Source organism: Talaromyces stipitatus, genomic scaffold, assembly GCF_000003125.1.
Source record: "Talaromyces stipitatus ATCC 10500 scf_1105507295541 genomic scaffold, whole genome shotgun sequence".
Classification (NCBI taxonomy): domain Eukaryota; kingdom Fungi; phylum Ascomycota; class Eurotiomycetes; order Eurotiales; family Trichocomaceae; genus Talaromyces; species Talaromyces stipitatus.
The window spans coordinates 1276941-1303382 of record NW_002990115.1 but is presented as its reverse complement, the minus strand read 5'-3'; the positions used below and the strand labels follow the sequence as shown (position 1 = coordinate 1303382).

General features: G+C 47.1%; 11 protein-coding genes across 11 annotated transcripts, besides 2 other annotated features; 6 read left to right on the top strand and 5 right to left on the bottom strand.

Annotated features, from left to right (window-relative positions):
* Positions 1-1864: 1864 nt before the first annotated feature.
* TSTA_028030 (cAMP-dependent protein kinase-like, putative) lies at positions 1865-5662 on the top strand (the record flags this gene model as incomplete). The annotated part of the gene is made up of 3 exons (XM_002479901.1): positions 1865-1932; positions 2279-3520; positions 3591-5662. 3 exons carry the CDS (start codon positions 1865-1867, stop codon positions 5017-5019), a joined length of 2739 nt encoding a protein of 912 aa, XP_002479946.1. The 3' UTR covers positions 5020-5662.
* A 1438-nt stretch (positions 5663-7100) lies between these two features.
* Positions 7101-7125: a microsatellite.
* A 38-nt stretch (positions 7126-7163) lies between these two features.
* TSTA_028020 (uncharacterized protein) lies at positions 7164-10178 on the top strand (the record flags this gene model as incomplete). The annotated part of the gene is made up of 2 exons (XM_002479900.1): positions 7164-7660; positions 7716-10178. 2 exons carry the CDS (start codon positions 7164-7166, stop codon positions 9820-9822), a joined length of 2604 nt encoding a protein of 867 aa, XP_002479945.1. The 3' UTR covers positions 9823-10178.
* Positions 10179-10220: 42 nt separating this feature from the next.
* TSTA_028010 (proteasome regulatory particle subunit Rpt5, putative) lies at positions 10221-11986 on the bottom strand. The gene is made up of 3 exons (XM_002479899.1): positions 11531-11986; positions 11051-11466; positions 10221-10996 (listed from the first exon to the last, which is right to left on the bottom strand). Exons 1-3 carry the CDS (start codon positions 11854-11856, stop codon positions 10338-10340), a joined length of 1401 nt encoding a protein of 466 aa, XP_002479944.1. The 5' UTR covers positions 11857-11986; the 3' UTR covers positions 10221-10337.
* Positions 11987-12090: 104 nt separating this feature from the next.
* On the top strand, positions 12091-15004 carry TSTA_028000 (trimethyllysine dioxygenase TmlH, putative). The gene is made up of 11 exons (XM_002479898.1): positions 12091-12357; positions 12418-12788; positions 12837-12854; positions 12924-12990; positions 13051-13114; positions 13183-13279; positions 13350-13449; positions 13506-13605; positions 13660-14151; positions 14227-14298; positions 14366-15004. The coding sequence occupies exons 1-11, from the start codon at positions 12229-12231 to the stop codon at positions 14464-14466; spliced, it is 1611 nt and encodes a 536-aa protein (XP_002479943.1). The 5' UTR covers positions 12091-12228; the 3' UTR covers positions 14467-15004.
* Positions 14333-15899, bottom strand: TSTA_027990 (peroxisomal dehydratase, putative). The gene is made up of 5 exons (XM_002479897.1): positions 15697-15899; positions 15593-15641; positions 15216-15533; positions 15069-15162; positions 14333-15009 (listed from the first exon to the last, which is right to left on the bottom strand). Exons 1-5 carry the CDS (start codon positions 15814-15816, stop codon positions 14664-14666), a joined length of 927 nt encoding a protein of 308 aa, XP_002479942.1. The 5' UTR covers positions 15817-15899; the 3' UTR covers positions 14333-14663.
* A 172-nt stretch (positions 15900-16071) lies between these two features.
* TSTA_027980 (histone H4 arginine methyltransferase RmtA) lies at positions 16072-18105 on the bottom strand. Its single transcript, XM_002479896.1, has 7 exons — positions 17739-18105; positions 17656-17669; positions 17572-17591; positions 17400-17509; positions 17012-17343; positions 16481-16952; positions 16072-16426 (listed from the first exon to the last, which is right to left on the bottom strand). The coding sequence occupies exons 1-7, from the start codon at positions 17822-17824 to the stop codon at positions 16420-16422; spliced, it is 1041 nt and encodes a 346-aa protein (XP_002479941.1). The 5' UTR covers positions 17825-18105; the 3' UTR covers positions 16072-16419.
* Positions 18106-18377: 272 nt separating this feature from the next.
* On the top strand, positions 18378-19694 carry TSTA_027970 (Mn2 homeostasis protein (Per1), putative). The gene is made up of 4 exons (XM_002479895.1): positions 18378-18530; positions 18586-18628; positions 18688-19465; positions 19526-19694. Exons 1-4 carry the CDS (start codon positions 18402-18404, stop codon positions 19578-19580), a joined length of 1005 nt encoding a protein of 334 aa, XP_002479940.1. The 5' UTR covers positions 18378-18401; the 3' UTR covers positions 19581-19694.
* Positions 19695-19933: 239 nt separating this feature from the next.
* TSTA_027960 (N-acetylglucosamine-phosphate mutase) lies at positions 19934-21979 on the top strand (the record flags this gene model as incomplete). Its single annotated transcript, XM_002479894.1, has 4 exons — positions 19934-20026; positions 20190-20354; positions 20490-20996; positions 21052-21979. 4 exons carry the CDS (start codon positions 19934-19936, stop codon positions 21919-21921), a joined length of 1635 nt encoding a protein of 544 aa, XP_002479939.1. The 3' UTR covers positions 21922-21979.
* A 225-nt stretch (positions 21980-22204) lies between these two features.
* On the bottom strand, positions 22205-23760 carry TSTA_027950 (ATP-dependent RNA helicase, putative; the record flags this gene model as incomplete). The annotated part of the gene is made up of 2 exons (XM_002479893.1): positions 23436-23760; positions 22205-23377 (listed from the first exon to the last, which is right to left on the bottom strand). Exons 1-2 carry the CDS (start codon positions 23697-23699, stop codon positions 22205-22207), a joined length of 1437 nt encoding a protein of 478 aa, XP_002479938.1. The 5' UTR covers positions 23700-23760.
* A 145-nt stretch (positions 23761-23905) lies between these two features.
* TSTA_027940 (ribosome biogenesis protein Ssf2, putative) lies at positions 23906-25342 on the top strand (the record flags this gene model as incomplete). Its single annotated transcript, XM_002479892.1, has 2 exons — positions 23906-24140; positions 24197-25342. Exons 1-2 carry the CDS (start codon positions 23946-23948, stop codon positions 25340-25342), a joined length of 1341 nt encoding a protein of 446 aa, XP_002479937.1. The 5' UTR covers positions 23906-23945.
* TSTA_027930 (riboflavin synthase, alpha subunit) lies at positions 24566-26427 on the bottom strand. Its single transcript, XM_002479891.1, has 3 exons — positions 26253-26427; positions 26073-26195; positions 24566-26025 (listed from the first exon to the last, which is right to left on the bottom strand). Exons 1-3 carry the CDS (start codon positions 26281-26283, stop codon positions 25466-25468), a joined length of 714 nt encoding a protein of 237 aa, XP_002479936.1. The 5' UTR covers positions 26284-26427; the 3' UTR covers positions 24566-25465.
* Positions 25199-25326: a microsatellite.
* Positions 26428-26442: the final 15 nt, after the last annotated feature.

Here is a 26442-nt window from a genome sequence, read left to right as displayed (position 1 = left end):
AAGGCTAGATATCTAGGTAGGTTAATACATTTTGATCGATCCGAATAACTTTCTACATGTATTGCCGGAGTATTGCTCTCAAATGTCGAGCAACTACTACTGTATTTAGTTAACTAGGTTTGCTACTGTAGCAATCACAGAACCCCGAGATAACTTAGAAACGCCACTCATGTCATGAGCAAACAGATTATCATAGCAATTGTTGTATTGCATTCTCGATAGCTTATCAGTGAGGAGCATGAGGAGGGGCACGATATGTCGGCATGTCCGTGGTATATGTATGTATTCGCACCGTTTCCTGCAATAGCTTCCTTATCTGGCTGTGCCGCAAGTGGCTCGTAATTCCTTGCCAATTTTTGGTGCTCATCTCAATAATTTCCCGCAAGTACTCGCTCGCTCAGAACAGGGCGTCAGGAATCTATTTCGTTACCATTCCCATACCAACCCCTCTTTTCCCATATGGCATTCAATGCCATTCATTATGGTTTCAGGAGAAGAACCACCGACGCCATCCTTGGCTACTATCTTCCAGTTGGTCAGGCCGATAAAAGGGACCCTGCCACTATGGGGCCGTGAAGAAAGATGGCAAAATGTGGACACTGGAAAGGCGCAGGACTGGCTTGATGCGCTGGTTAAGTCCCCATTCCTGAGCTCCACCATAACCGCGTTGTTTCTGGTGATAATTTGCCTCATTTCACCTGGGACACACCGAGAGATTTTTACAGCCATGTACGTACTGACCGAAGGATGTATGTTACCGACTCCGTTCGTCCATTTTTTTCAGACAAACTTGTATGATTCCAGCGGTCGCACTCTCTACCTGTATATGAAACCAAAGGAGGATACTGTCTTTCTTTTCCCTGGAAGTCTGTGGTGACTGTTCCGGAAAAGAGCGTCAAAAAGAGTTTGGCAAAGTCCGGTCGTTTTTACCGACTGTTTCTTTTTTGTAGGCTGGTTGGGTCTTGCCCCGGCGCTTCCCGAGGCCGGTCTGTGATTTTGTTCCACACAGTTTGAAGAAACAACGAGAGAGGAGTCAGTACATAGGCTGAAGCTTAAATTGTGAGTAGATGTATTTCTGTATATGTGTAGGAATACTCCATCCTCTTTGGATTGAGCCTGGGAAGCAATAGAGAGCGTGTACTCTGTATGTAATGTGTATTGTGTATGTATTAGGCGGTAATGGCTGGGTATTGGTATCTGTTGCGGTGGGTTCCTTCCCACGATGCACATCTACGCAGCCACACAAATGAGGTTACCTCTTGCCTTCGTGGGCGGGGGGACCAAACCAAGTACGGACTAACGCTACCTGAATTGCTGCGTAATGGTACCGTATTTCTCTTCAGCTTTAATACCGTCAATTATTATTCATCCTTCCTTCTTTTTTCCACCTCCCCTTCTCATCTTCTCCTCTCCGACACCCACCTCGATTATATTCAACATCGTTCTTCCTCCTCGCCCGTTTCAAGAGTCCGAGCGGGCTGGTCGACTGCGCTCAAAAACTGGGTCTCATTACCGTTTCGCGTCACTCCCGGGGTGTGTACTCTGTACTTCGTCCAACCGTACCTACCTGGTTCACATCTGAGGCTTAGACCCGCAGACGAGTCCACCGAAACGATCGATCATCCCGCATCTCTAGGTCATTATTACCGGCGTCAACCAACTCTTCCCACTCAGCTCACGCTCCTTCACATCCTTTATATTATTTATTGTCTGCTAGGTCTTTACTGTTGCGAAATCCACAATAAATACCTCAGAATCTAGTTTATCCGTAAACGCGGCCCAAGTCGACGTTCGGGTTTGGACAACCAAGCGTCTCTTGGAATCGAGAAGGACACGCCGACAGTGATCGGATGGGAAGATAATCATGGCTGCACCAGGCGGAATCAACCCGCATTCCGATGCCGACCTCATGAGGCAGGCTGTACTACAGAAGTGAGTTTGAGCATTTTCCTTTTGACATTCTTTCCTACATCACTACGAAGTCGTCGGGTCCACATAGAGAGCTTCCTTCTTGTCAACCCGGGAAAGAGAGAGAACGCTCAGAGGCAACTTCATATGCTTCGAAATTGTTTCCGGCTTTCGTTTCTGAAATTTTACTGCTGTGCTTTCTGATCCAAGTCGTTCGGTGTCCTACACGGTCGATCGAGATCTTTCTTGGAAAGATGTGGCGGAACACATGCTGGTCGGCAATGGGAGGCGATGTGCTCGCCTGTTGAGCACGGGATTGATCATGCCTGATTCTTTTTCTTACTTCGAGGCTAACCACTTTCAATTATAGCGGCGCTGCACACGAGGATGACCATCCAGACAACATCATTGGCTCGAACGGCTCGACCCCGTCAGGAATTATCACCCCTCAGCCTGACCCAGCGGATAAACGCTTGCCTTCTATAATCCACTATTTCTCTCAGGTTGGTAACTCTGCTTTCCCACTGAGTTCTCTCAAAGCACGGTTATCTGGTTCTTTTACTACTTCTGTTGCGAATGCTACTACCGCGGAGTCAGATATGCAGTCGAAAGTTGAGACTGTGAAACCTGATGTGGACGGTGGCTCTGGTGATTCTCCGTCATCTGGTGCGAATGCTACAGAAAAGCATCTCGAAAACCAAGACAAGACCGAGACTACAGAGACCTTTTCCAAACCCACATCGCTCCCTACCCCCCCTTACTCGTCTGCTTGTTCATTATCACAGAAGGACATGGAGGAAATGGAGAGTACGGCGCCTACCACCGAGAAAACTGCCGTCTCCATTTATTCTGCGCTGAAGGATTACATGTCCTCGACATCGTCGAACAATAATGCCTCCGAACTACATTCTTCACGGCCTCCCACATGTGACCCGGTGTCCAGCATCTCTGACGACCCAGTTCTTGCATCTCATTTCTCCAATCCATCCCTCCCTGACGCTTCAGATCTTCCACCTCCGCCGGCAGTTCCCCTGTTGGACCACGAAAAGCCCTACCACATATCTAAATCTTCTGAGAACCTTGCCAAGCTGACTGAGAGCGCGGCTAATCCTTCACATCTAAAGAATACCCCGCCCTTGACACCACGGGCCATGTCGAATGATAATAGTATGTCGTCTGATAGACAATCCAACGGCTCGACGTCGGCTCCTTCGAACTCGTCGAATCAGCGTCAAAGCCGCACCGAAACTCCGGAAGATTCTGATGGTAAATCAAGTGACGGCGGGTCATCGTCGGATGGCCCGGCAGTGGCGCCTCTCAAGGGAAAGCTGTCCGTCAAAATCTCCCGCGCCAGGGGTTTGCGTCCCAGCACTGATCCGTACGTTGTGTGTGTCTTCGAATGGAACGAGTATATCTCGAAAGGTACCCAGAGCGCTGCACAGTCTCCTGAAGGCAGGGCTGGCGACAAGGACTATCTAGACAATGACTCGGGCCGGCCAATGGCCATTCCTATGAAGAGTCGGCAGAGTAGTCACAACAGTCAACTGGACAACGTGGACTTGAAGGGCAGAGCACCTGTTACGGACCCTCAATGGAACCATGAGGCAGTATTGTGCGTGCTTCTTATTCCTCTGGATCAAATTTTCAATCCTAGTATATACTAACTTTAAAAAAAATGGCAGTGATGTGATGGGTGAACAATCTGAGATTGATATTTCTGTTTACGATCGTTACAACCAAGAAGCGTTCCTAGGCCATGTCCGAATGAGCCTCAATCTACGAGAAGAGCGTTCTAGCTTAGAGGGCTGGTTTCCTCTAACGGCTCGAGGCCAAGGGGACTTTCAAGTCTCTGGAGAGATTCATTTGGAAATGCATTTTGAGAGAACCGAGAAAAAACAGGTTGGACCAAACGATTTTCAGATCCTGAAGCTCATTGGAAAAGGCACATTCGGTCAGGTCTACCAGGTCAAGAAAAAGGATACTCAGCGAATCTACGCCATGAAAGTCTTATCTAAGAAGGTCATTATCCAAAAGAAGGAGGTCGCGCACACATTGGGCGAGCGAAATATCCTTGTTCGAACGGCTATGGCAGCGTCACCTTTCATTGTCGGTCTCAAGTTCTCCTTCCAGACTCCCACAGACCTTTATTTGGTTACGGATTACATGTCTGGAGGTGAACTTTTCTGGCATCTTCAAAAGGAAGGCCGATTCCAGGAAGCGCGAGCCAAGTTCTACATTGCAGAGCTGATCCTCGCGTTGCAACACTTGCACGATCATGATATCGTGTACCGTGACTTGAAGCCTGAGAATATTCTGCTGGATGCGAATGGACATATTGCTCTTTGCGACTTTGGCTTATCCAAAGCCAATCTCACCAAGAATGACACAACAAACACGTTCTGCGGTACTACCGAGTATCTGGCACCTGAAGTTCTATTGGATGAGCAAGGCTACACCAAGATGGTTGATTTCTGGTCTTTGGGCGTGCTTGTCTTTGAGATGTGTTGCGGCTGGAGTCCGTTCTACGCGGAGGATACGCAACAGATGTATAAGAACATCGCGTTTGGCAAGGTTCGTTTCCCGCGAGATGCATTAAGCACCGAAGGACGTAATTTCGTCAAGGGATTGCTCAACCGCAACCCCAAGCACCGGCTGGGAGCCAAGGACGATGCTAAAGAGTTGATTGCTCATCCGTTCTTCCACGATATCGACTGGCAAGCCCTGAGCCGGAAAGAGGTTATTCCTCCTTTCAAGCCGAAGCTCAAGTCGGAGTCGGACACTTCCAACTTTGATCCTGAATTCACAACTGCTCTCGACCACTCCACGTCGTTGAACGACCGCGCGGCTGCATTGGCCAATGGCCTCATGCCTGGTTCTACGCCTCTTTCACCTGGCATGCAAGCTAACTTCAAGGGTTTCACCTTTGTGAACGAGAGTTCTATGGATCACCACCTCAAGGACAACAGCGCCGACCGAATGGACGAGGATATCAAAGAAGATGACTCTTGGCATCGCCCGCAACGATCAGTGGACTCGACGGATCGCCGCATGAGTGGAGTTGTCAAGACTGGGGAAGGAGAAGGCGGTGTCTTTAACAATTTTGACATTTAGTCTGTTTCTTTCATGTGTGGTTGATGCATGCCTGTTGGTTTTTGTTGATTCCCTCTTACGGTTCCCATTTTTTTGGAGTCATCATTGCATATACTTGGTTATTTCCCATTCATCCTTGAAGGGCGGACGAATGTTCTTTCAATATCTTTTGCCACGGGTCATCGCTGTGTGGTTGTCGTTCTTGTTTAAGATTGGGTGAGTGATATGTCTTCCACACGTCTACAAGATGGCAAGAATTTCCAACCGACTTGTTGAAATGTCATCTTGTCCAACGTACGGGATCTGGATGAACTTGGACACTCATGTCTTTACATGCTTTCATATCAACGCGGGCGTATATTTTCCTTTTCTACCTGGTGATTCCATTCTATCATGTCGGTCGTGACGTGCAGAGACCTTTGCCGCTTCTATTATTACCAATGTCTGTTGATCATTCTTATTATCATCATGTCTGCTCATTTCCTTATATCATCATCAACGTGACTTTTGTCTGGCGTTATTAGTATTAGCACCGGCGAGCTTCTGCTACTCGACCGATTCATATATTCTCAATTGCATACCCCCTGGAGATCATGTACATTTCCTCTCTGCATGGTAGTTTTATGGCAATCAAAGGAGTATTCCTAATTTAACTGGTGTTTTGAAAGAAATGTTGTATGGCTTCTAGAAGGACATGACTGGGTATTCCATGCAATCAGAAGAATAGTCTTCATCTCTACCCCAGTCTTGATATGCTGCAGGCGTCAAGCCACACACACGCACGATCTAGTCCGGGTGGCAAAGTTGATGTACGAGGAGACGACCGAATACGAGCGATGCGATGTCGATATCGAATTGTCGAATTAAAATTGAAGGGGTGAAGGTACGTACACCCGGAGAATTTTCCATTGTATACCACCCAATGATATTCTATGCACGGCAACAATACAATGAACCTGTCGAATCAGATCATGAGTTGTAGATGAATAGGATTGTTTTTTCTTGTCTTTGACTCGGGAGTCGGATGCACTGACTGTGGAACAATGTTTCACATAGTTACTATGTACTAGTATATAGAAGTTCAGGGGGCCTTGATGCTAGGCCTGAAGGAGCAACCACCAAGAGAACTCTCTTAGCGATAGTCACTAACCAGTTTAGGCTTAACATATAAGCTCCACCGGTTCGCGCGGTCTTGGCGCGGCTTTTGTCTGAATAGCTTGACCAATCAGAATGCTCTTGATATATAATGTGGAGAGCCTTGGCTCTTAGCAACTTTTTATTGGCTGTTGCTGGTGATGAGCTCTCGAATGCGATTTTCTGATTTTAGACTTGAACACATCGATGGACTCAGATCTTATGCTCCTAAGTCGAAAATCACTACTCCCTAAGGAATACGTCCTTGAGTACTTACTACAAGCGACCGTACTCAAGCAGGAACTGTGAAGGCAGAGGATACTTTGCACTCGTGGAATACATGCATGGTGTACCCTCCGTACTAGTCCTCTCCCGGCTTAGCCGATGTACACGAGGGTCTAAGAGCTCCGCTTCCCCTGAACTCCATACATTGCGTACTCATTCTCCTATTTCGTACTCTGTCTACAACCAGCTGCATGTCGCTTATGACTACGTTACGTATGAAGCTATTGTGTCTGACTCTGTAATCACTTATTAATGAGTTTATTGGATATCAGTTCACAGCGTAGCTGTATCTCATTCGACGACATAAAAGTAACCGCCCTGAGCCGAAATGGGGCGGACATTAAGGTTGCCCAATGCGAGCCAATCACACAGCCGCATTCGCCCTTTTGTATTACCCACTAAGAATCTTTAGCCCGCTCCGTCAGCTAACCATACTTGTTGTTGATCGTTGTTGATCTGTTAAGACTTAAGAGACGGAGACGACAGACACTCTTAGTCCCTCCTTCGTGCTGTGGTTGCTTGCAACTCTGCTTCTGTCGAGGTCCTCTGTTTCGGTTTCAACCCAGTCACTCCTTTATACCGATTCTTCAAGCAGTCTGCGGAGCGTCTCGTTTGGGAAACAAAGAGAAATCCTTCAGACAATCTCAGAGAGGGAAAAGATAGAAAGGGAATACGGAAAACGAGATTGATTGATTGATTGATTGATTGCTATTTATTTATATACTCACCTCATACATTCCTTCATCATGAGTGTCATAACAGCAACATCCCAACGAGCCCCCGTGACTTTCCAAAACGCCTCCGACTACGACCAAAAGTACTCCGTTGCAATCCAAGACGTTCCTCCTCGGAGAAGCTCGTCTGCATCAGTCTCTTCATATACCAGTAACTATAGCAGCAGCACATACAGCACTACTCCGCCAACCGTCTATTCTCCTACTTCCCCCAAACAGGCTTCATATCGAGGATTTAGGCAGCACTCCGTCGACTCGCAGCAGCAGCCTCCTCCTACTCCGACTATTCCTCCTGTGTTTTTGTCCTTACCGTCGTCATCACGTCAGCCGAATGAGCCCGCCATCAAATTCTTGCCGCCGGCAGTGTATGATTGTATATTGAGACAATTGCAGGATTTGCATGAAGCGCCAGAGAATTATCAGTATGGTTGCACGACATGTTTCCAACGAGATTTACATGCCTTGGCCCTCACAAGCCGGACTTGGGAGAGGAATGTGAGGAGTAAACTGTATGCTATACTGTCAACTGCTCCCTTCTGGTTTCTATGTGCTAAGTATTCTCAGGTATAACTATATCCACATTCACGGCTCCGATTCACCAGCGCAATTGAAGAAATATCGACTCAAACGCGGCAGTCGACTGAAACTGTTAAGGCGCACGTTACGAGAACGAAAGTTATTAGCGAATTTGGTCCTTGAACTGCGAATCCCTGAGGTAGATATTTCTCCAACCGCGGCAAATGGCAAGATGAATCCACAGTGGGAGGACTATCGTGACTTGGTAGCCTCTGTTGTCATGGTCTGTCCGAATTTGGAACGTCTGCTCGGGTTCAATATGTCGTTTCATCATGAATTTGATCGTTTGACGTATGCTTTGTCGACGAGGAAACGGCTTAAAGAGCACCAATGGATTCTTGGAGAGCCGGTTGATAGCACAAGTTCGACTGCCAACGAGACACCAAGGAATGCATCGCCGACGAAGATAACGAGAACACCGGGAAAGTCTCTCGAGCCGCAGCAAGCCTTTGAATTCCTTCACTACCATTCGTGTTGGAGCAATTTGGAAACTCTTATGCTCCATTCACTCAACATGGGCGGTGTACTTGAGCATGGCATATTCTTAAGAGTGTTTAACCGTCTTCCTGCTCTACGAAATTTGTGTATTTCCTCTTTTGATGCCGACGCTTTCACGGATCGTACTCTTCAGTTCTTACCGCCACTTGAGTCGTTACGTCTGGAGAACCTGCGAGGAGTCACAGACGGAGGTATAGCACAATACGTATCACGACCAGAAGCACGCACAATTCGTTCGTTGACATTGATTGAGCAGAATATTGGTTCTCTCTTGGTGATTTCCAAGATTTTTGCGTCCCTGAGGACGCTCGAAAAATTCAATTTCGTCCAGTCAACACGGTTGCCTATTCTTCCACCTGAAGCCATGATCTTTCAACCCATTCTTGCATCAGCGAGCCTGAAACAACTGCATTGGGACGTGACTGGACCCGACTCTGCAGCTGGACTAGGCAAGTTGTTGGACTCCCTACCCTTTGTGATGCCTCATAGATCACACGATTCGCCGAATTTCCATCTAGCTCAGAGCATTCTTTACTCCGGGTTTCCCCATCTTACAGAGCTGCGAGCTCCTTCAGATATTGAGCCACCCGGTATTCTCCAGTCTGTTTGTCGACCTGTACCCCACGGACAGGCTTTGATTCCATCGGATCGGTACAGTCTACCACGAAGTTCTCACGGTTCAGTCAGCACACGACCCTTGGCTTTGCCGGCTGGGAACAATTTGACATCAGCCCGGATCCGGGCCCAGACATTTATAGACATGGCCGCAAAGGACAGCGAGGCTGGTATGAAGGTGCTTGTGACTGATCACTCCGATTCATATGTCCCCGATAGCGCCTTGGAAGGCGACGAATCAGACGATGGCTCAGACGATGAAGATGAAGCAAGCAAAGATCTCTTCGGAGGTGCCTATCCAGGAGTCCAAAATCCAGAGTTCTCAACAGAGCCCGCCGACAATCTGGATGCAAATGGACATAAGAAAGTCTTTGAATTCCGCATGCCGGCAATCATGGGCATTGTGCGTGCCGTAATGCCTCACGATAAAGCCGGACTCGGGTCAATACCACGCTTCAATCTCCAACCGGATGTTCGTGGCATCGACTCAGATGGAGGTCTGCTTGGATGGAAGCATCTGCTTGGCCCCGTACAAATGAGTAGCAGCAATACAGCCCAACACCAACAACAACAATCATTCTCGACACACAATACATCCTACTCATCCTCCTCCTCAACGACGAGTCCGACAGACCTGAAACGAAGCGAAAGTGACCTCAGCACAACGGATTCCATCGTCTCACCCACAACATCAACAGCATCCCGCCTAGCGAGCTGGAGTTTTGGCTCTCGCTCTAATAATAATAGTAATAATAATTCAACATCGTCTGCTTCAGCGGCAATGATACCGTCACCAACAACACCGGCTTTCCCCACGACCCCAATAACATACTCCTTCACCCCGGCAACGACCAATTCCCCCTGGGGAAGAGATACGTGTAACGGAGCATGGAACTCAGGACATCCCAAGGATTGGTGGATGCATTTTGAGCGCGAACGACAGCATAGTATGGACGTTATTGATGTTAAGAGATTCTTTTAGCTCTCTCTTGACTTTATGGTATATACATTACTCACTTATCACCTTCTTTTCTCTCCTGCATATTGAGTAATTATATTCTGTTTCTTGTCGGCTTTTATTTGTATACCCTTTTTTTTCTTTTCGTTTACTCAGGTACATAACCTTGAACATATGCGGCGTTGGCTGATTCGAATAATTGGGATCGAGATCACTTGTTTACTAAATTCGGGTTGAAACTTTTGACATACTTTCTTTGCTTTTCTTATTCATATTGTATTCCTGTGTATGTCTATATTCTTTCTTTCCGACTTTTGCGTATAGCTTTCGTTTGTCGATCCATGGATGTACGGCTATTAAGAAGAAAAAAGGTCTACTCTTAATTATCCATACCTTGACGTTGTTAAACTACAAACATGGAGTAGGATGAATATGTATGATGCTATTCTCTAGAAAAATCTGTTTTGCACACAAGCATGAATCATGCTGCAAAGACGAAATGACAACAAAATCCGGGAACAGGAGTGGTAGGAGAAAGACTAAACGTATATTCCCATATTTGTATCCTTCTTCTTCGATTGTACCTCCGCAATAGCGTCCACGTAATGCTCATGGTTGACCTTGTTCATACCCTTTCTCAATGCAATCATACCAGCCTCTACACAGACCGCTTTGAGCATGGCGCCTCCGAATTCGTCTGTGCTGCGTGCCAATTCAGCCCAGTTCACGCCGTCGTCTGTTGTCATTTTGCGGGAATGAATCTGCAGAATTTGGGCACGTGCTTCTTCGTTGGGAAGAGGGAATTCAATCTTTCGGTCAAGTCGTCCTGATCGAAGGAGGGCAGGGTCGAGGACGTCCACACGATTTGTGGCTGCGAGGACCTTGACACGGTCATCCGAGGCGAAACCGTCTAGCTGATTAAGAAGTTCAAGCATGGTTCTTTGCACCTCACGATCTCCAGATTTTTCAGAATCAAATCGTTTTGTGCCAACGGCGTCGAGTTCGTCAATGAAGATGATTGAGGGGGCTTTTTCCTTTGCGAGAGCGAAGCAGTCACGGACTAGCTTTGCGCCGTCTCCGATAAACATCTGTACCAGTTGTGGGCCGGCAAGCTTGAGGAATGTCGCGTTCGTTTGAGCTGCACAAGCACGAGCTAGTAACGTCTTACCCGTACCGGGTGGTCCGTACATAAGAGCACCTAAAGTCAAGCACTATTAGTAACAAAATTAGTCTCTATTTATGGTAAACCTACCCTTCGGTGCTTTGATGCCAATCTTCTTAAATTTCTCCGCTTCTTGCATAGGCCACACAACAGCCTCCACAAGCTCTTCGATTTGTTTGCTCAATCCACCGACATCAGTGTACTTCTCCGTAGGCTTCTCGTCGACCTCCATAGCTTTAACACGGCTATCATATTCAGCTGGGAGAGTATCGAGCACCAGATACGAATCTTTGTTCACGCCGATAAGATCGCCAGGCTTGAGTTTCTCCTGGTCGACTAAACCGATGAGAGGGAGGAAGATGGTTTGACGGGTTGATGTCTTGATGACGGCAGACTTGCCCACTCGCGTAGCATCCAGATCGATATTGGCACCTTCCTCTGCAGCTTCTGCTTCAACGTCGAGATCTAAAAGTTCGACAACGTTTCCGACGAGATACGGTAATTGCCTGTTATCACACTTAATCAGTATTTGTAATCATAGACTCTGCTGAGCCCGAAAGAGTAACCAACCTGTTGTTTTCTATCTTCTCTTGATTATCCTTGACCTTTTCTCTCATCGTGTTCTGCTCATGTGTCAACCGCTGAAACTCGCTCTTCATGATCCGAAGCTCGTTCTCTAGCAGTCGTCGCCGTTTCTTGATGTCATCTGTGCTTGCTCCGACCAGTTCTGCATCTAGAAGCTCATCGATTTCATCCTTCTTGGGTTCCGCATCTTGCATTTCAGCGTCGCCCTCGCCGTTGGGATTTTTGCCGTCACCGTCTCCATCACCACCTTGTTGTTGCTTCTTGTTCTGATCCTCGCGCTCAAGATCGTCGAGATCTTCGAGGGTCGACATGATGATGTGTTGGTTGGGTTGACCGATTAACTATTGTATAGATTAATTATTCGATGGCTTTATAAGAAGAAAAGTGATGGGATGAGCTGGTTGATGTAAGTGTTGCTTGTTGATGCGGCGAACTGGGACCGGAGAACTAGAATGATGAGCTCCAGCTAAGCTTATTGACGACGGTCACGTGATTGGCTTATCTGATATTGGGTTCGTGGGGTGATCGTCTTCTTAGACCATGATATATTCACTGACTGTGCATCGAATCTGAGGAATCGGGTCGCATCTATGGATATTTTATGATCTTAACTCTTCCGAATTGAATTGATTGGCAATTAATATATATCGCAGAAATTGCATGTCTTGAACATCCCAAACATCATGACGCTTCTCCGTGTCCGCCCTGGCAATCTGTGCAGGGCCCATGAGTTGATATTGAAGAACTTTTCAAGCCCTGCAATTTCTATAAGGCCGGTTTCATCCTCATCACCAGCATGGCCTTGGAAACAAGTAAGTCTTACCTGATTCGTTTCCTGGACATCGGTTTATTTGCTCATCTTCAATAACCAGGTTCCAAAGCACTCCATGGATTCAGGGGTCCCCAGTGCCTCCGACACCCAGCCGCCACTAGACGTCCTGGAAATGGCCAGACAAGCCCAGACGGATGTATCGACTGGAAATGGCGCTGACGGGGACATAGATACGAAGATTAAACATGTTCTATCTAGTATACCAGCGCACTCTAATCAAGCATTGTCAACCGAGGTCACGTCTTCTGACAATGAGGTGCAGCTTGAGTCAGTCAGCAAGTCGATACTAGACAAGAGCAATTTAGATGTTGAAGGAAACGTAACTGATCTGTCTGGTTCTGCTATCAAAAAGATCAAATCATCTGAAGACGTGAGCTTTTACAATTATGTGCATATCAGACCATTTAAGTAGTAAGTTTGTCCTCGACTTTTTGAAAATACCTACTAATAGTCTCATAGTCCTGCTTACTGGCTCAGGTGCGTGACCGATGCGCTTCGAATTTGGTAAATATAAGGGATACGAATCTGATATACTCTGCTGTATAGGGACAATTGTCAATGTACCTCTTGCATTCGTCCAGACACGAGGCAGCGGATGGTTTCAAGCTTCTCGGTCAGTGAGCACCATACAGCCTCTTTACTAGGGTGTAATTGTTGCTAAACAAACATGCAGATACCCAAAAATATCCATGCAAAGTCAGTCTTTCAAGCGTCGCCGGGACAAATCAACGTCATATGTACGTGTCTGTTATCCCTATCAGATAGCTCGTCGAACTTCAATGCTCACTTTTACTCTTGCTTGAAGGGTCTGATGGACACATGGGTGAGTACTCCATGGCTTGGCTCGATAGCCACCAGATGCCCAGCGAGGTCACACACAGCAATAAAGTCCTTACTTTCAGGTAATTCCTACCAGCTCTCGATATCACGACTTGATGTTCGCCACATCTGACACGTCTTATCGCGTCATAGAAATTTCAAACACCGACGCCAAGCCAAATCCCACCCTTGGGTGAACTACGAAGAAGTCATGAATACGGGTCAAGGCCTCACTCTATGGCTGCAAAAAGTCGTATGTGTGAACCTTTTTCGGGCCGAGGCTACAGAGCCGCAACTGACTAGCAATAGGTCGATTGGGGTTACTGCTTGGTTAAAGGTGTTCCTGTCACCCCAGAGGCAACCAAACAGTTATTGGAAAGAATAGCCTTCATCAGGGAGACACACTACGGTAGCTAACACAGATCCACTGTTCGTCATTATCAAATACTGACTAGATTGCAAGGTGGCTTCTGGGACTTCACATCTGATCTGACCTTCAAAGATACAGCATACACTACCGAAGCGCTCGGTGCACATACAGATAATACATACTTTTCAGACCCGGCAAGACTTCAACTCTTTCATCTCCTAGAGCACACAGAAGGAGAAGGCGGCGAAACCCTATTAGTTGACGGATTCTACGCAGCGCAGCGCATGCTGATTGAAGCTCCTCACAATGTAGAGGCATTCACAGACTATGCACATCCCTGGCATTCAAGCGGTAATGAACATATCAGCATACAACCATATGTATATTTCCCAGTGTTTGAGCGGGATCCGACTACTGCAAGACTTATGCGGATTCGATGGAATAATTACGATCGTGCGGCGAAGATCGATTGGACGCCTTATATGGCAATGTCTTGGTACAGTGCTGCACGGCATTGGAATGCAATCCTCCTAAGAAAAGATCAGACACAGAAATGGCTGCAGCTTGAACCGGGGACGGCCATACGTAAGTTAACTGCTAGCTAATATTATCCTACGAGACTGTGATTGCAATGAGAGGGTGCTGATCCAACAATCGCAGTCTTTGATAATTGGAGAATGCTTCACGGCCGCTCTGAGTTCACCGGAAAGCGGAGAATGTGTGGTGGTTACAGTATGTACTTTTCCCCCTTACATCTGTCCCCGTCCATGGACATCTAACAAAGCATTTTCCATGATAGTCAACAACGATGACTTCCTCTCTCGCTACCGTCTGCTTAAAAACGGCAGGGAGAATACGTTGAACCAGATCGGTACATACAAGACTCGCCTGAGTGTTTGAACTCCAACAAAACCCAGAACATGGGCACAATTGCCCATATCAGATCCGCGTGTATTTTACATATATGTGTACAGCTGAGCTCAGAGTCTGTATAGGTACGCTCTCTGGGCTGTTACTAGTACATCAGACGCAATTGAGACTTATTGCATTCTCATCTTTTCGATGTATATATTTCCCACAAGGTAGAAAGACATCCCTCAAAGCCTACTACGTTTAGTCGCAACCTTCAACAACGCCCGCCCGTTAGCCAAAACAGCCTTTCCATTCTGATTCTTCGTAGAGAACCGAATATCCTCAAATCCGTCCTTGTCTACCTCTCCAGTCCTCCAGATTTCAGTGGTAAGTTTATCACCGGGGCGAACTGGAGATGCAAACCGAGCCTGAAACTCTCGTAAGTTTTGGGGGTCGCTACCGCCGAGTTCCTTGAGAACTCCGTGCGCGGTGGCGTTCCAGCTGTAGAGACCGTGGATGATGATGCCGCCGAACCCCATTTTTGTGCCTGGTTCGGGAGTGGCGTGGAGAGGGTTATAGTCACCGTTGAGACTGGAGTGGATAAGTAAGAGCTGATTTTAACATTGAGTGTGGCTTTGAGCAGTGCTTACCGGTAAAGGAGGGATGTTTGTTCGCTGGTTTGATCAACGAATAGAGCATCTGGAGCTCTGTCCTTGGGAGGTGGATAGTTCACAGCACTGGGGCCTACCATTGCATAAGCTCCTTGTCCTAGGAGATATGGAAGGAGAATAGCATACCCTTAGGACCACCCCAACCCCCCTGACCAACATAAAACGCACTCCCAATCATCTTCGCATAAACCTCTTCACTCTCCTTATCAACCAAAGAGGTCTCCGTCTCCAATACCGAAGCCTTCCCCTTATCATATACTCCAATAATCTTGGTCCAAATCTCGAATTGTTTCCCCTCACTAGACGTGGGTAGCTGTTTCAAGAATATGATTTTGCGTTCACCATCAACGACACGTTGAGGGTTGAATTCGGGGACGCCGGGAATTGGAGTGCTTGTTGATACTTTGTAGAAGTCGATTACATCGGTGTTTGTGAGCTTGAATGCTGTTTGAAGGTGATGTTAGTACTCTATAAGCTCCCAAGAAGAGGAGATCTCGACTCACGGAGAATGTTTACATATGTGGGGAAGACGGCAAAATTTGGATGGAGTTCCTGGTCCCAGTCAGTCTCTAATAATTCCTTAGAAAGGCAGAAGAAGATTGTTTACGTAGAGGAAGTGCAATTCATCTGGTTTGCAGCCAATGCTGTTTGCGAAGAGGAGGGCATCACGCTTTGTCCAGGTGACAGCCCGGCGGGGATACTCGAAACCAGCTCCAGGGCCAGACATAACGAAGCTTTGCTGTGATTAGAGGGTTAAAAGAAAAGAGTTGTTTATCGTCTATTTGTATGAATACGAAGGTAGTGATGGTTGTCTTCCCCAGATTACGCTCCGCATCGGCATGTATTTATAGCGACAGTTCTCCGCATTGGCCAATGGGCCGAGGTAACACAGTCTCCGCGCCAGTAAGACAGCCGAATACAACTTCATCTTCTAAAGGGTCTAGACCCTGGTACCGTTATATTACACGTTCTTAAGGAAATAGTCCGATGCAATCTGAAGTAGATTATGCTTAGCTTCAACTCGAGGGTATATACTTTGCAAAACAAAAGTTTGTGAGGAGCTCATTATCGTGATTTCTTCATCTCATCCATCTCTTTTTTTTTCCGTCGACCCAAATGTAGCGCCTAACATGCTCAATTTTTTTGTTCTTTCTTCCAAAAGATACACAGACAGCGCAGCCCCGGTGGAACGCCCATAATGAATCAAGCAAGAGCAGACATAGAAAAGTTAAGACATAATAGTCATATGTGGTAGATGGCGTAGACCCCAGCCACTAAGAGGTACGGTAAGCATAGTAATCCGAACGTTCGATTATGGTTAATTCAGCATTTAGCACCTGCATATCATTAGTCTTGTGTATTTTTCCTCGGTAACAGAACAAACAACTCACATCTTGTACTCGCATTCGCCCTGGGCGAAACGAAGCTGATCCCGAGTCTCCAAAGTGTAGGACAGTTTAATATCGAGATCACGCTTGTTCTTCGCGTTGGGCTTGTTCTCAAGGTATCCACTGACAGCCTCTTCTTCCTCAACGGTCAATACATCCCGGAGATAGAAGACGGTCTGCTTCCAGTGGGTGTACTTGGCGTGAGGACCAGTGGAGAAAGTGATCGGCTTGTGGCAAGCAGTGAATTGAATGTCGAACCAGGCAATGATGGCATGGATGAAGTCGTTTCGCTTGACGGGGAGCGAATATGGGACCTTAAAGGACAAGTCTGCTGGTGTGACTGTGTACAGATCCAAAGTGAGCACGGCACAGGGGTCTGTGACAACGGCCTTCATCTCAACGGTGTCGACGAGAGGCTCGGTGAGGGCAACATCTTTCATTGGGCTGTAGTTGAATCCATAGACGTTATCCCAGACTATGCACGAAGACTGTTAGTACTATTCCTTACAGTCACCTTATCTCGAAAAAGCTTACATCCAATCTTATCATCCTTGTACTCGCCGTCTTCGATACCAGCAACGTAGATAGTTGCCTGATCAGGGAAGATCTTGCCGCCGGGGGCAAGATATCTATCGCGGGCATAGAGCACAGTGTCCAGCATGCTCTCATATAGAAGGAAATATCCCATCCACTCGGAAACGATGATGTCCACCTTAGGGAAGGGAAGAGTCACCTCTTCCATCTTTCCTTGCAGAAGAGTAATCTTATCGGCCATACCGTTCACCGCGACGATCTCACGAGCCTTCTCGATGATGGAGGACATGTCGACACCGATAACGTGTTTTGCGCCGGCACGAACAGCAAACCTACGGACAGGATGATTAGTTGTGGTTGACGCCCCTCAAAAGTAAGGCTAGCTCACATGCTGAGGATGCCGGTACCGCATCCGACATCGAGGACAATCTTGTCCTTGAAGATGTGCTTATTCTGGTAAATGGAGTCACGATAGGACCGAGTACGGACATCATCTTTCTACATGCGACCAAAGCAATTAGGTCCGGTCCGGATCCAAATCTCCGAATGTGTGAACTTACCAACATCTCCTCATGGATGCCTAATAATTTCAAGCAGCATATTGTCAGCAATGATTAATGAAAGAATGATTCGGTGCTAAATACCATGATGATCGTAGCTGTCGATATAAACCGTTAGTTGTGTGGACAAAGAGACTTGAGTAAAATAAGACTCGGGCATCACATACCTCGTAAAGTAGCGAACTTCAGCATGGTCAGCACCAACCATACGATCAGCGCTGCTGGAAATGCCTCCTACATTTGCCTCAGCCATGGTGTCGAGGACTATTTTTGAGAATGAAACAGATCAAAAAAAGGATAAGCAGAGGGAAAGAAGAGGATATACAGGACAAAAAAAAGATTAGTCTCTCGGAGGTGATAGATGAGTTCCTATCTCGATCTAGCCGATTTGAATTTTTTTTCTTATTCGACAATTTGCTCTTGCATTCTATTGGCCTGCACAGGAACACTAGTCTAGAATGAGGTTAGACTGACACACGTGAAATATGGGGTTATTGGATGGATCGTCTTCATTTTTTTTGGCTGAAGATGACTATATTACTGATATCAATTGCTACGCTCGAAGATCATGTTAGCACAATAATAAATGTCTTCAGATTGTCCTTCTAGGCACACATGGTCAGGTACTACGGCAAAACCGTGCTTGGGCAGCTGCTGCGCGAGCTAAATATCCCACCTTCAATAGCCGACCAATCAGATAGCGCTAGACTTATGTAATCACTCCAGTCCCATCGCGGTTAGCGCAGAAGCGGAGTGTTTATTGGCCGATTGACCAATTTGATGCTCTCACGACTCCTGACAGCCTCATCCAACAGGCTGGATTCACAAAGATGCAAGTCTTCCGATCATTGTCTTATGCGTCAAGAGTCTCTATCTGTATTTTTATCCTAGTGCTCTTCGTCGGGCAGTCGGCGGCCTCTCTCGGAGATCGATTGCCCGATTTCAAAGAATGTGTGAAGGTAATGCTTGGAGCTCTAAGCATTAAATCGGCGCTGTACTAACGGTCAATGCTAGATATGTAAAGAAGAAAATTGCCAGGATGGCAATTCTGCTTTACGTGGGTCTAGCTCCGTATCTTTGTCTCTGTCCTGTCCTGTCTGACGTACAAATCCATAGCACTCTACCTCCGTCTTATGCTATGGACCTGCGACGCGGAATGCGACTACACCTGTCAACATGTCATAACGGATCGCAGAGTCAACCGAGAGTTCCCAATGTTGCAGCCCGTCGTACAGTTTCACGGAAAATGGCCATTTTACAGAGTGCTCGGCATGCAGGAAGTCTTCTCTGTGCTCTTCTCCTTTCTCAATTTCCTAGCTCATTACTACGGATTGAAATGGATCGAATCCTCGATTCCGGCTTCGTACCCTCTCCGCAAATACTATTTTGGGTTTGGATACTTTGGATATGCTAGTTGGACCTTTAGCATGCTCTTTCATACACGCGACTTTCCATTGACCGAGAAACTGGATTACTGGGCAGCGGGTGCAAGCATTCTCTACGGTCTCTTTCTCGCCGTCATTCGCATTTTCCGCCTGGACCAGGAACAGCCCAACTATAAACCTGCACTTCGTCGGCTTTGGACCTATCTCTGTGTCGGTTTATACATTGCGCACGTGTCGTATCTCACTTTCTGGTCGTGGGATTATACTTACAACATGATTGCCAACGTTGTCGTGGGGGTTATTCAGAATATCCTATGGACAGCTTTTAGTATCTACCGATACCGGAAGGAACCAAAGAAATCCTGGATGGCGTGGCCTGCCATGATTGTTCTTTGGATCTCGCTAGCAATGAGCCTGGAGCTTTTTGATTTCCCACCGTGGTGGGGACTGGTTGATGCTCATAGCCTGTGGCATCTGGGAACTGTTATACCTACTGCGTGGTGGTATCTGTGAGTTGCTCCTCTCTTTCATTCAGCGACTACCTACAGTTACTAATCAAGAATGCGAAGATTTATTATACGGGATGCCAAGAACGATTTGGCTACGGAGAGATTGAAGGCTTAGACAGCCGCACGTAGAAGCTGTTCCAACGCTGTTATATGTACTTGTAATATAGGAATATATGAGAGATTTAGCAATACCTGTTATATTCGAGAAATAGAACAGTTCTGTTTTCTCAACTTGGAGTGCTATCAGCGAATTGTAACCATTGAAAGAACGTCATGCCTTCAGCCCTGGCTGAAGGGGGGCTTTTAGTGCTGAGTCTCCGCGTCCCCACTCTGTTTACCCTCTAATCTGAGACTGTTTCATTCATTCACCACCAACACGTCTTGCTTTGTCTTTCTTCCTTTCATTCAACTCTGAGTCTCAACTGTCCTGTGATACAAAGCAAGATATTATCTCAGATCAACGCCTCAATGGCGTCTCCTGCAATCCACCAGGCCATTACTGAGGCCGCTGCTAAGTATCGCTTTCCTGAGGGACGTGTGTTTGAGTATGGCACTGCGGGGGTAGGTACTGACTGAGCGCCAACATCCCTGTCCGCTCTCAAAAACTATCGATTCATATTATTTTTGCGTCCGATAGCTAACTTTATCATGATCTAGTTCCGCATGAAAGCGTAAGCAAACCTTGACCGACTTTATACTCTTCATAATCTGTTAGCTAACCCAGCAACCCCGCACTGCGAACAGCGATCTGCTCAACACGGTCGTCTTCGCTGTAGGACTTCTCGCCGGACTGCGATCAAAGAAACTCAATGGCCAATGGATTGGTGTTATGGTCACAGCAAGTCACAATCCTGCCGAGGACAATGGTGTGAAGCTGGTTGATCCTATGGTAAGTTTGCAACAACCGCATTGTCGCAGGAGGAATACTAATGTTTTCTTTTTCACACAGGGCGAAATGCTCGAAGTAAGCTGACGATACCATCGCTGATTACTCTCTAATGATCAATAATTGACGAATATACAGGCCGAATGGGAGACATATGCAACCAAACTGGCAAACGCGCCCCTCGATAAAGTGGCTGACGTCTACAATGAGCTGATCAAGGAGATCGACATCAAGATGGACAACCCCGCACGAGTTGTATTCGCCCGCGATACACGCGCATCTGGTTCTCGTTTAGTTGGAATCCTCAATGCAGCTTTGAGCGCCACGGAAGTCGAATTTATGGACTTCAAGTTCATGACAACCCCTCAGCTACACTATATTGTGCGATGCAAAAACACCCTGGGAACTCCATATGAATATGGAGAACCTACGGAACAAGGCTATTATGAGAAACTCGGTGAAGCCTTTAAGAAGGTTATGAGGAGTGTTAAGGTTCAGGGTCACCTAACTGTTGACTGTGCCAATGGGGTTGGTGGTCCCAAGCTTCACGAACTCATCAAGTACCTTCCATCTGCAGAGCAAGGAGGTATTGACATCAAGGTCGTCAACGACAATGTCATCAATCCAGACAGTCTCAACTTCGAGGTAGGTTTGATATGTTCCAACGAGACCGCTGTACACATTTTAACAATCATTATAGTGCGGCGCCGACTATGTCAAGACCAAGCAACGAGCTCCCCCTTCCTCCAAGGCCGCACCTTTGGAACGCTGTGCATCTTTAGATGGTGACGCTGATCGTTTGGTATACTACTACATTGACGAAAACAATGTGTTTCGATTGCTCGATGGAGACCGCATCGCAACACTTGCAGCTTCTTTCATTGGCGATCTAGCCCGCAACGCTGGCATTGCGCAGAAGCTGAAGATTGGCGTCATTCAGACCGCTTATGCCAACGGTGCTAGCACTGACTACATTGAAAAAGTTCTAAAGCTCCCTGCTGTATGCACAAAGACAGGTGTCAAGCATCTTCACCATGCGGCTATGCGATATGACGTTGGTGTCTACTTCGAAGCCAACGGCCACGGAACAGTGACCTTCTCAGAAAACGCCCTCAAGACTATTAAGAGCGCGGAGCCCCAATCTCCCGCCCAGCAACAAGCACTAGAATGCCTCGTCGGACTGACGGATCTAATCAACCAAGCAGTCGGAGACGCTCTATCGGATATGCTCCTCGTCGAGGCGATCTTGGCGCACAAGGGATGGACCACCAAGGAGTGGCTCGGTACTTACACCGACTTGCCTTCTCGTCTTGTTCGCGTTGAAGTTGCCGACCGCTCAATCTTTAAGGCCGTCGACGCAGAACGCAAGCTTGAATCACCCCCAGGACTCCAGGATAAGATCGATGCTTTGCAATCCCGTTACAACAAGGGACGAAGCTTTGCCCGTGCAAGCGGTACCGAAGACGCCGTCCGCGTGTATGCCGAGGCTGCCAGCAGATCTGAAGCAGACGATCTAGCCAGTCGAGTCGCCAATGCCGTAAAGGAAGCTGGCTCCGGCGGCGATGCTTAAGGCCTAGACTATCATCTAATGAATTATGTTTTCAACAGAATAAAAGAATGGTTAATACAATGGAAGAATACGAGTCTCTCTTCTCTTTTCAGCCTGATGTTGCATTTTGCGAGATGGCAACCAGACCTTTTACATAATTGCAGCACTGGCGATAAAAGTGTGCTTAGGGCATAATGCCATGACTTAACATAGAACTATAACTTGTCAGCCTGCGTGGTTGGGCACGCTAAACTTGAAACTTGCTAAGAATTGATACCAGACTGACAGAAAAGATGTAGACAAATCAACCCTCCTCCTGATCCATATCATCCCGTCCCCGTTTACCGTTTCCAAACCTCCTTCCTTTCGGCCCCGATCCTCTACCACCATTCTTTCTCTCATCCAAATCCTTCAACTCAGTAATAGCCTGTCGCTGCGCCTCCGCAACCCGATCCGACAAGATCAAAACCTCCTCCTTCTCAACTTTATATTCAGGTAACTTCCGATCCAGCGCCTTCTCAATACGAAGCCAGACCTCAACGTCGTATTGTGTGACTAGACTGATGGCTTTACCTGATTTTCCGGCTCGCGCTGTTCGGCCGATTCGGTGGACGTGTGTTTTGCTATCTGCTGCTAGGTCGTAGTTGAGCACGAGGTCGACAGAGGGGATATCGAGACCTCGAGCAGCGACATCGGTAGCGATCAGGATATCACGACTTCGTGAACGAAATTTTCCGAGCGCACCTAGACGTGCGGATTGGGAGAGTTGGCCGTGAAGGGCGATTGCGCCGAAGCCTAGTGCTCTTGCTAAGATGGTTAGACGCATTGTTTCGTGGACTGTGCGCGTAAAGATGATGACGCTCTGGCCGACGTGCTCATTCAGTAACCAGATCAGATGGACGTCCTTGTGTTTGTGTGGAATGAAAAGGTAATATTGCAAAAGAGTCGAGACAGTCTGGTACTTGTTGGATGAAACCGAGACTCGGAGTGGATTGCTCAAGGATGCGCGCTGTAAGCCTTCCACTTTCGAACTCATTGTCGCAGAGAACAAGAACGTGCGCCTTTCTCTTGGTAGAACCTTGAGGATTTTATCAATGATAGGGCCAAAGTCCATGTCCAATAGACGATCCGCTTCATCCATAACCAGATATTTCAAGCTTCGCAAACTGAACCCCTTTGTATTTTCGAGATGGTCGAGTAATCGACCGGGTGTAGCGACGATTATATGTGGTCGTTTACCGATTGCGATAGCTTGTGGCACCATATCCATTCCTCCGACTAGAACGACACTGCGAACCGATATCGTTGATCCCAGAGCTTCGAAGGCTTCGGATATTTGGTACGCCAACTCACGAGTTGGTGCGAGCACTAATCCGAAGAATGGTTGAGGTTTGTCCATGAGCGCTTGTAGAATGGGCAATGCGAAAGCAGCTGTTTTTCCGGATCCTGTTTCTGCTAAACCGATCAAATCTCGATTCTTGTGGCATTCTGTTAATATATGGACCTCTGGGAGAATACGATGGAGACCGACATACCTGCAAAGCTAATGGTATGGCTTCTGTTTGAATGGCAGTTGGGGCTTTGTATCCAAGAGTATCGCACGCTTCACAGAGCTGAGGAATCAATCCCAAGTCCTTAAATGTCTTGGGGGCTTTGGCAGCTCCATCATCGTTATGCGATTCTGCCTCTTCGGCAGCACTCTCTTGAACATCTTCCTGTGACGATCTGGAATCATCCGAGACATTTTCTCCCTCAGCTACTCTCTCATGAGATATCTTGCGCTTCTTGAAGCCAGGCATTTGGGGGAATCGTTTTGTGGTCTATGTCAACGCTTGAATTGAAAGTGGACGTTATCCCCGCTGGTAAAATGGTTTATCTGGAGACCCGCAAAAAATTATTTTAACTCGTGTCTTATGTAATGAATTATTACATAAGCGCCAATTTCCCCGATCAATATCTTATCGGCGGAAAAAAAAAGTAATCAGTCTCTAGCATTTGGTTTAATAAGTCAATTTTTCAGCAAATTGGGATATTCAACCAGTATAATGGCGAGAAGACGTACCAAGAAGCGCACTCAACTGCATGGGCAGAATGACTCAGCGAATTCGAAAAATGCGGCGTCTCAATCGCCCAAGTCGATGGTCATTCGAATTGGAGCAAGTGAAGTTGGCTCAAGTGTCAGCCAACTGGCTAAGGACTTTCGCTTGATGATGGAGCCTGATACAGCTAGTCGTCTTAAGGTAGATTATAAAGAGTAGCAAGTTGGGGAAATTTTTTGCTAACACAGACCATGCAGGAAAGAAGAGCGAATAAGCTCAAAGACTACGTTGTCATGGCAGGACCGCTCGGCGTTACGCATCTCATTTTGTTCTCAAAATCAAGTACCGGAAACACCAATATGCGTCTTGCACTCACTCCGCGGGGCCCAACTCTTCATTTCAAAGTGGAAAACTACTCGCTTTGCAAAGATGTCGCAAAAGCACTCAAACACCCCCGCGGTGGTGGACAGGATCACCGAACGCCTCCTCTTTTAGTCATGAACAATTTCAATACCCCCGACGCCGATGAAGATTCCAAGATACCCAAACGTCTAGAATCGCTTGCCACGACTGTTTTTCAATCACTATTCCCTCCTATTAACCCCCAGGCTACGCCGCTGACTTCGATACGCCGTGTAATGATGCTGAATCGAGAGAAGGTACCAAACGACGATGCATATATTCTGAAACTTCGTCACTATGCAATTACCACGAGAAAGACTGGTGTTTCGAAGAGGATACGTCGTCTCGATCCAACTTTGCAAAGACATAAAGATCCCAAAAAAAGTTTACCGAATCTGGGAAAACTGGAGGATGTTGCTGATTACCTTCTTGATCCGGCCGCCGGAGGTTACACGTCGGCTAGCGAAACTGAACTAGACACGGATGCGGAGGTTGAAATTACCGAAAGCACGACCAAGAAAGTGCTCAGTCGGCGCGAGATGCAACGGCTGAAAGCGGGTGAAAAATCAGCAACTAATAAGCAGTCGGTCAAACCTAATGTCGAGAAGAGAGCAGTCAAATTAGTCGAACTAGGCCCCCGGATGACTTTACGATTGAAGAAAGTCGAGGAAGGACTTTGCGGCGGAAGAATCATGTGGCATGACTTCATCTCCAAGTCAGAGAAGGAGGTTAAAAAAATGGATGACGAGTGGAACCGTAGAAGGAAAGAGAAGGAAGAGCGCAAAAAGCAACAGAGAGCGAATATCGAGAAGAAGAAGCAGGATAAGGCCAAAGCAAAAGCCAACGGGCAAGGGGGAGACAATGCAGATGACGACGACGAAGATGTTAGCATGGATGATGATTATGAATGGGACAGTGATGAATATGACGGAGAAGCTGGTGTTGAGGAGGACAGTGAGGGCGACAATGGCAGTGATGATGACGAGTTTATGGAAGAGTAGTTCTATTAAGACCAATGCACATATCAGATGTCTATTGTGACATCCCACTTTGTGTTGTTCCATTTCTTCATTCAAAGCTTCGTGGGAGCGTCGTTCTTATATCATGGGTATACAATATCTCAATTAGATAGCCTTGGCCTGCTTGAGTTTCTCATCCACAAGTTTCGCAACCATTCTCTCCAGGACGGTGAAATCACCTCCAGTATTTTGGCTAAAGTATGCCTGAACACTCTTTTCAACATATTTTCCAACCATATCAATCTCGACATTGACATCGTCACCCGGCTTCTTAGCAGCGGTAACGATTTTCTCCTGAGTATAGGCGATAAGCATGACCTCCCAATACCCATCCTCGCCATCGACTACTTTCGTGATCGTAAGACTCGCCCCATCGAGAGTTATGAAACCCTTCTCGACGACATATCGTAGTATGCTTTTGTCCTTTGGTTGCAACCTGAATGTGAGCGCATTCCCGTCAGGCGTAACCGAAAGAATCTTCGCAGTTGTATCAACATGTCCCTGAACAAAGTGACCTCCCATTCGTGTCTCGGAGGAGACAGCTCGCTCAAGGTTGACTTTGGAGTTTGTTTGGAGAGATCCTAGATTGGTGCGACGGAGAGTCTCGGGTGCAACGCCGACTTTGAACCAGTCCTTGCCGAACGCTGTGACGGTCAAGCATGTTCCTATCCTTTATCAGAAGCTGCATCTTTGTATGACAATAGCGTCGTACCATTGACACTAATGCTATCGCCCAGATGGGCATCTCCAAGAATCTCCGCACAATTTCCAATAGTGAGCGATGTTCCCCCGCCCCCGCTGGCGCTGGTGTCGAGAGGCTCGAGGGACGTCACCGCTTCAGTACAAGTGTGGTTAGCATTATGACAACGTTTGCGATCTGGAATAGACTCACTCCCAATTGTTTCGACCAGGCCAGTAAACATGGTGATGTTTTATCGACAAATGATGTGGATTCGCTCTGGTAAATGATCAATCCGACAACTTTCTCTTATCCGACGGAATACCCGCGGCATTGATTCCGCTTACCAACGGGACAGTTGGGGGAACTTAAATATGGAGTTTGTCTCGATGGCCGAACTGGA

Coding starts and splice junctions, on each gene's coding strand:
- TSTA_028010 (XM_002479899.1), bottom strand. CDS start 11,856: ATGTCGACCCTCGAAGATCTCGACGATCTTGAGCGCGAGGATCAGAAC. Junction 11,467..11,530: donor GAGAAGATAGAAAACAACAG/GTTGGTTACTCT, acceptor GTGTGATAACAG/GCAATTACCGTATCTCGTCG. Junction 10,997..11,050: donor TGGCATCAAAGCACCGAAGG/GTAGGTTTACCA, acceptor GCTTGACTTTAG/GTGCTCTTATGTACGGACCA.
- TSTA_028000 (XM_002479898.1), top strand. CDS start 12,229: ATGACGCTTCTCCGTGTCCGCCCTGGCAATCTGTGCAGGGCCCATGAG. Junction 12,991..13,050: donor GGATGGTTTCAAGCTTCTCG/GTCAGTGAGCAC, acceptor ACAAACATGCAG/ATACCCAAAAATATCCATGC. Junction 13,115..13,182: donor GGGACAAATCAACGTCATAT/GTACGTGTCTGT, acceptor TCTTGCTTGAAG/GGTCTGATGGACACATGGGT.
- TSTA_027990 (XM_002479897.1), bottom strand. CDS start 15,816: ATGTCTGGCCCTGGAGCTGGTTTCGAGTATCCCCGCCGGGCTGTCACC. Junction 15,534..15,592: donor CACATATGTAAACATTCTCC/GTGAGTCGAGAT, acceptor ACCTTCAAACAG/CATTCAAGCTCACAAACACC. Junction 15,010..15,068: donor CAAACATCCCTCCTTTACCG/GTAAGCACTGCT, acceptor TATCCACTCCAG/TCTCAACGGTGACTATAACC.
- TSTA_027980 (XM_002479896.1), bottom strand. CDS start 17,824: ATGGCTGAGGCAAATGTAGGAGGCATTTCCAGCAGCGCTGATCGTATG. Junction 17,344..17,399: donor GGTACCGGCATCCTCAGCAT/GTGAGCTAGCCT, acceptor TCCTGTCCGTAG/GTTTGCTGTTCGTGCCGGCG. Junction 16,953..17,011: donor CAAGGATGATAAGATTGGAT/GTAAGCTTTTTC, acceptor CTTCGTGCATAG/TCTGGGATAACGTCTATGGA.
- TSTA_027970 (XM_002479895.1), top strand. CDS start 18,402: ATGCAAGTCTTCCGATCATTGTCTTATGCGTCAAGAGTCTCTATCTGT. Junction 18,531..18,585: donor ATTTCAAAGAATGTGTGAAG/GTAATGCTTGGA, acceptor GGTCAATGCTAG/ATATGTAAAGAAGAAAATTG. Junction 18,629..18,687: donor GGATGGCAATTCTGCTTTAC/GTGGGTCTAGCT, acceptor ACAAATCCATAG/CACTCTACCTCCGTCTTATG.
- TSTA_027930 (XM_002479891.1), bottom strand. CDS start 26,283: ATGTTTACTGGCCTGGTCGAAACAATTGGGA. Junction 26,196..26,252: donor CCTGGTCGAAACAATTGGGA/GTGAGTCTATTC, acceptor CTTGTACTGAAG/CGGTGACGTCCCTCGAGCCT. Junction 26,026..26,072: donor CGATAGCATTAGTGTCAATG/GTACGACGCTAT, acceptor GATAAAGGATAG/GAACATGCTTGACCGTCACA.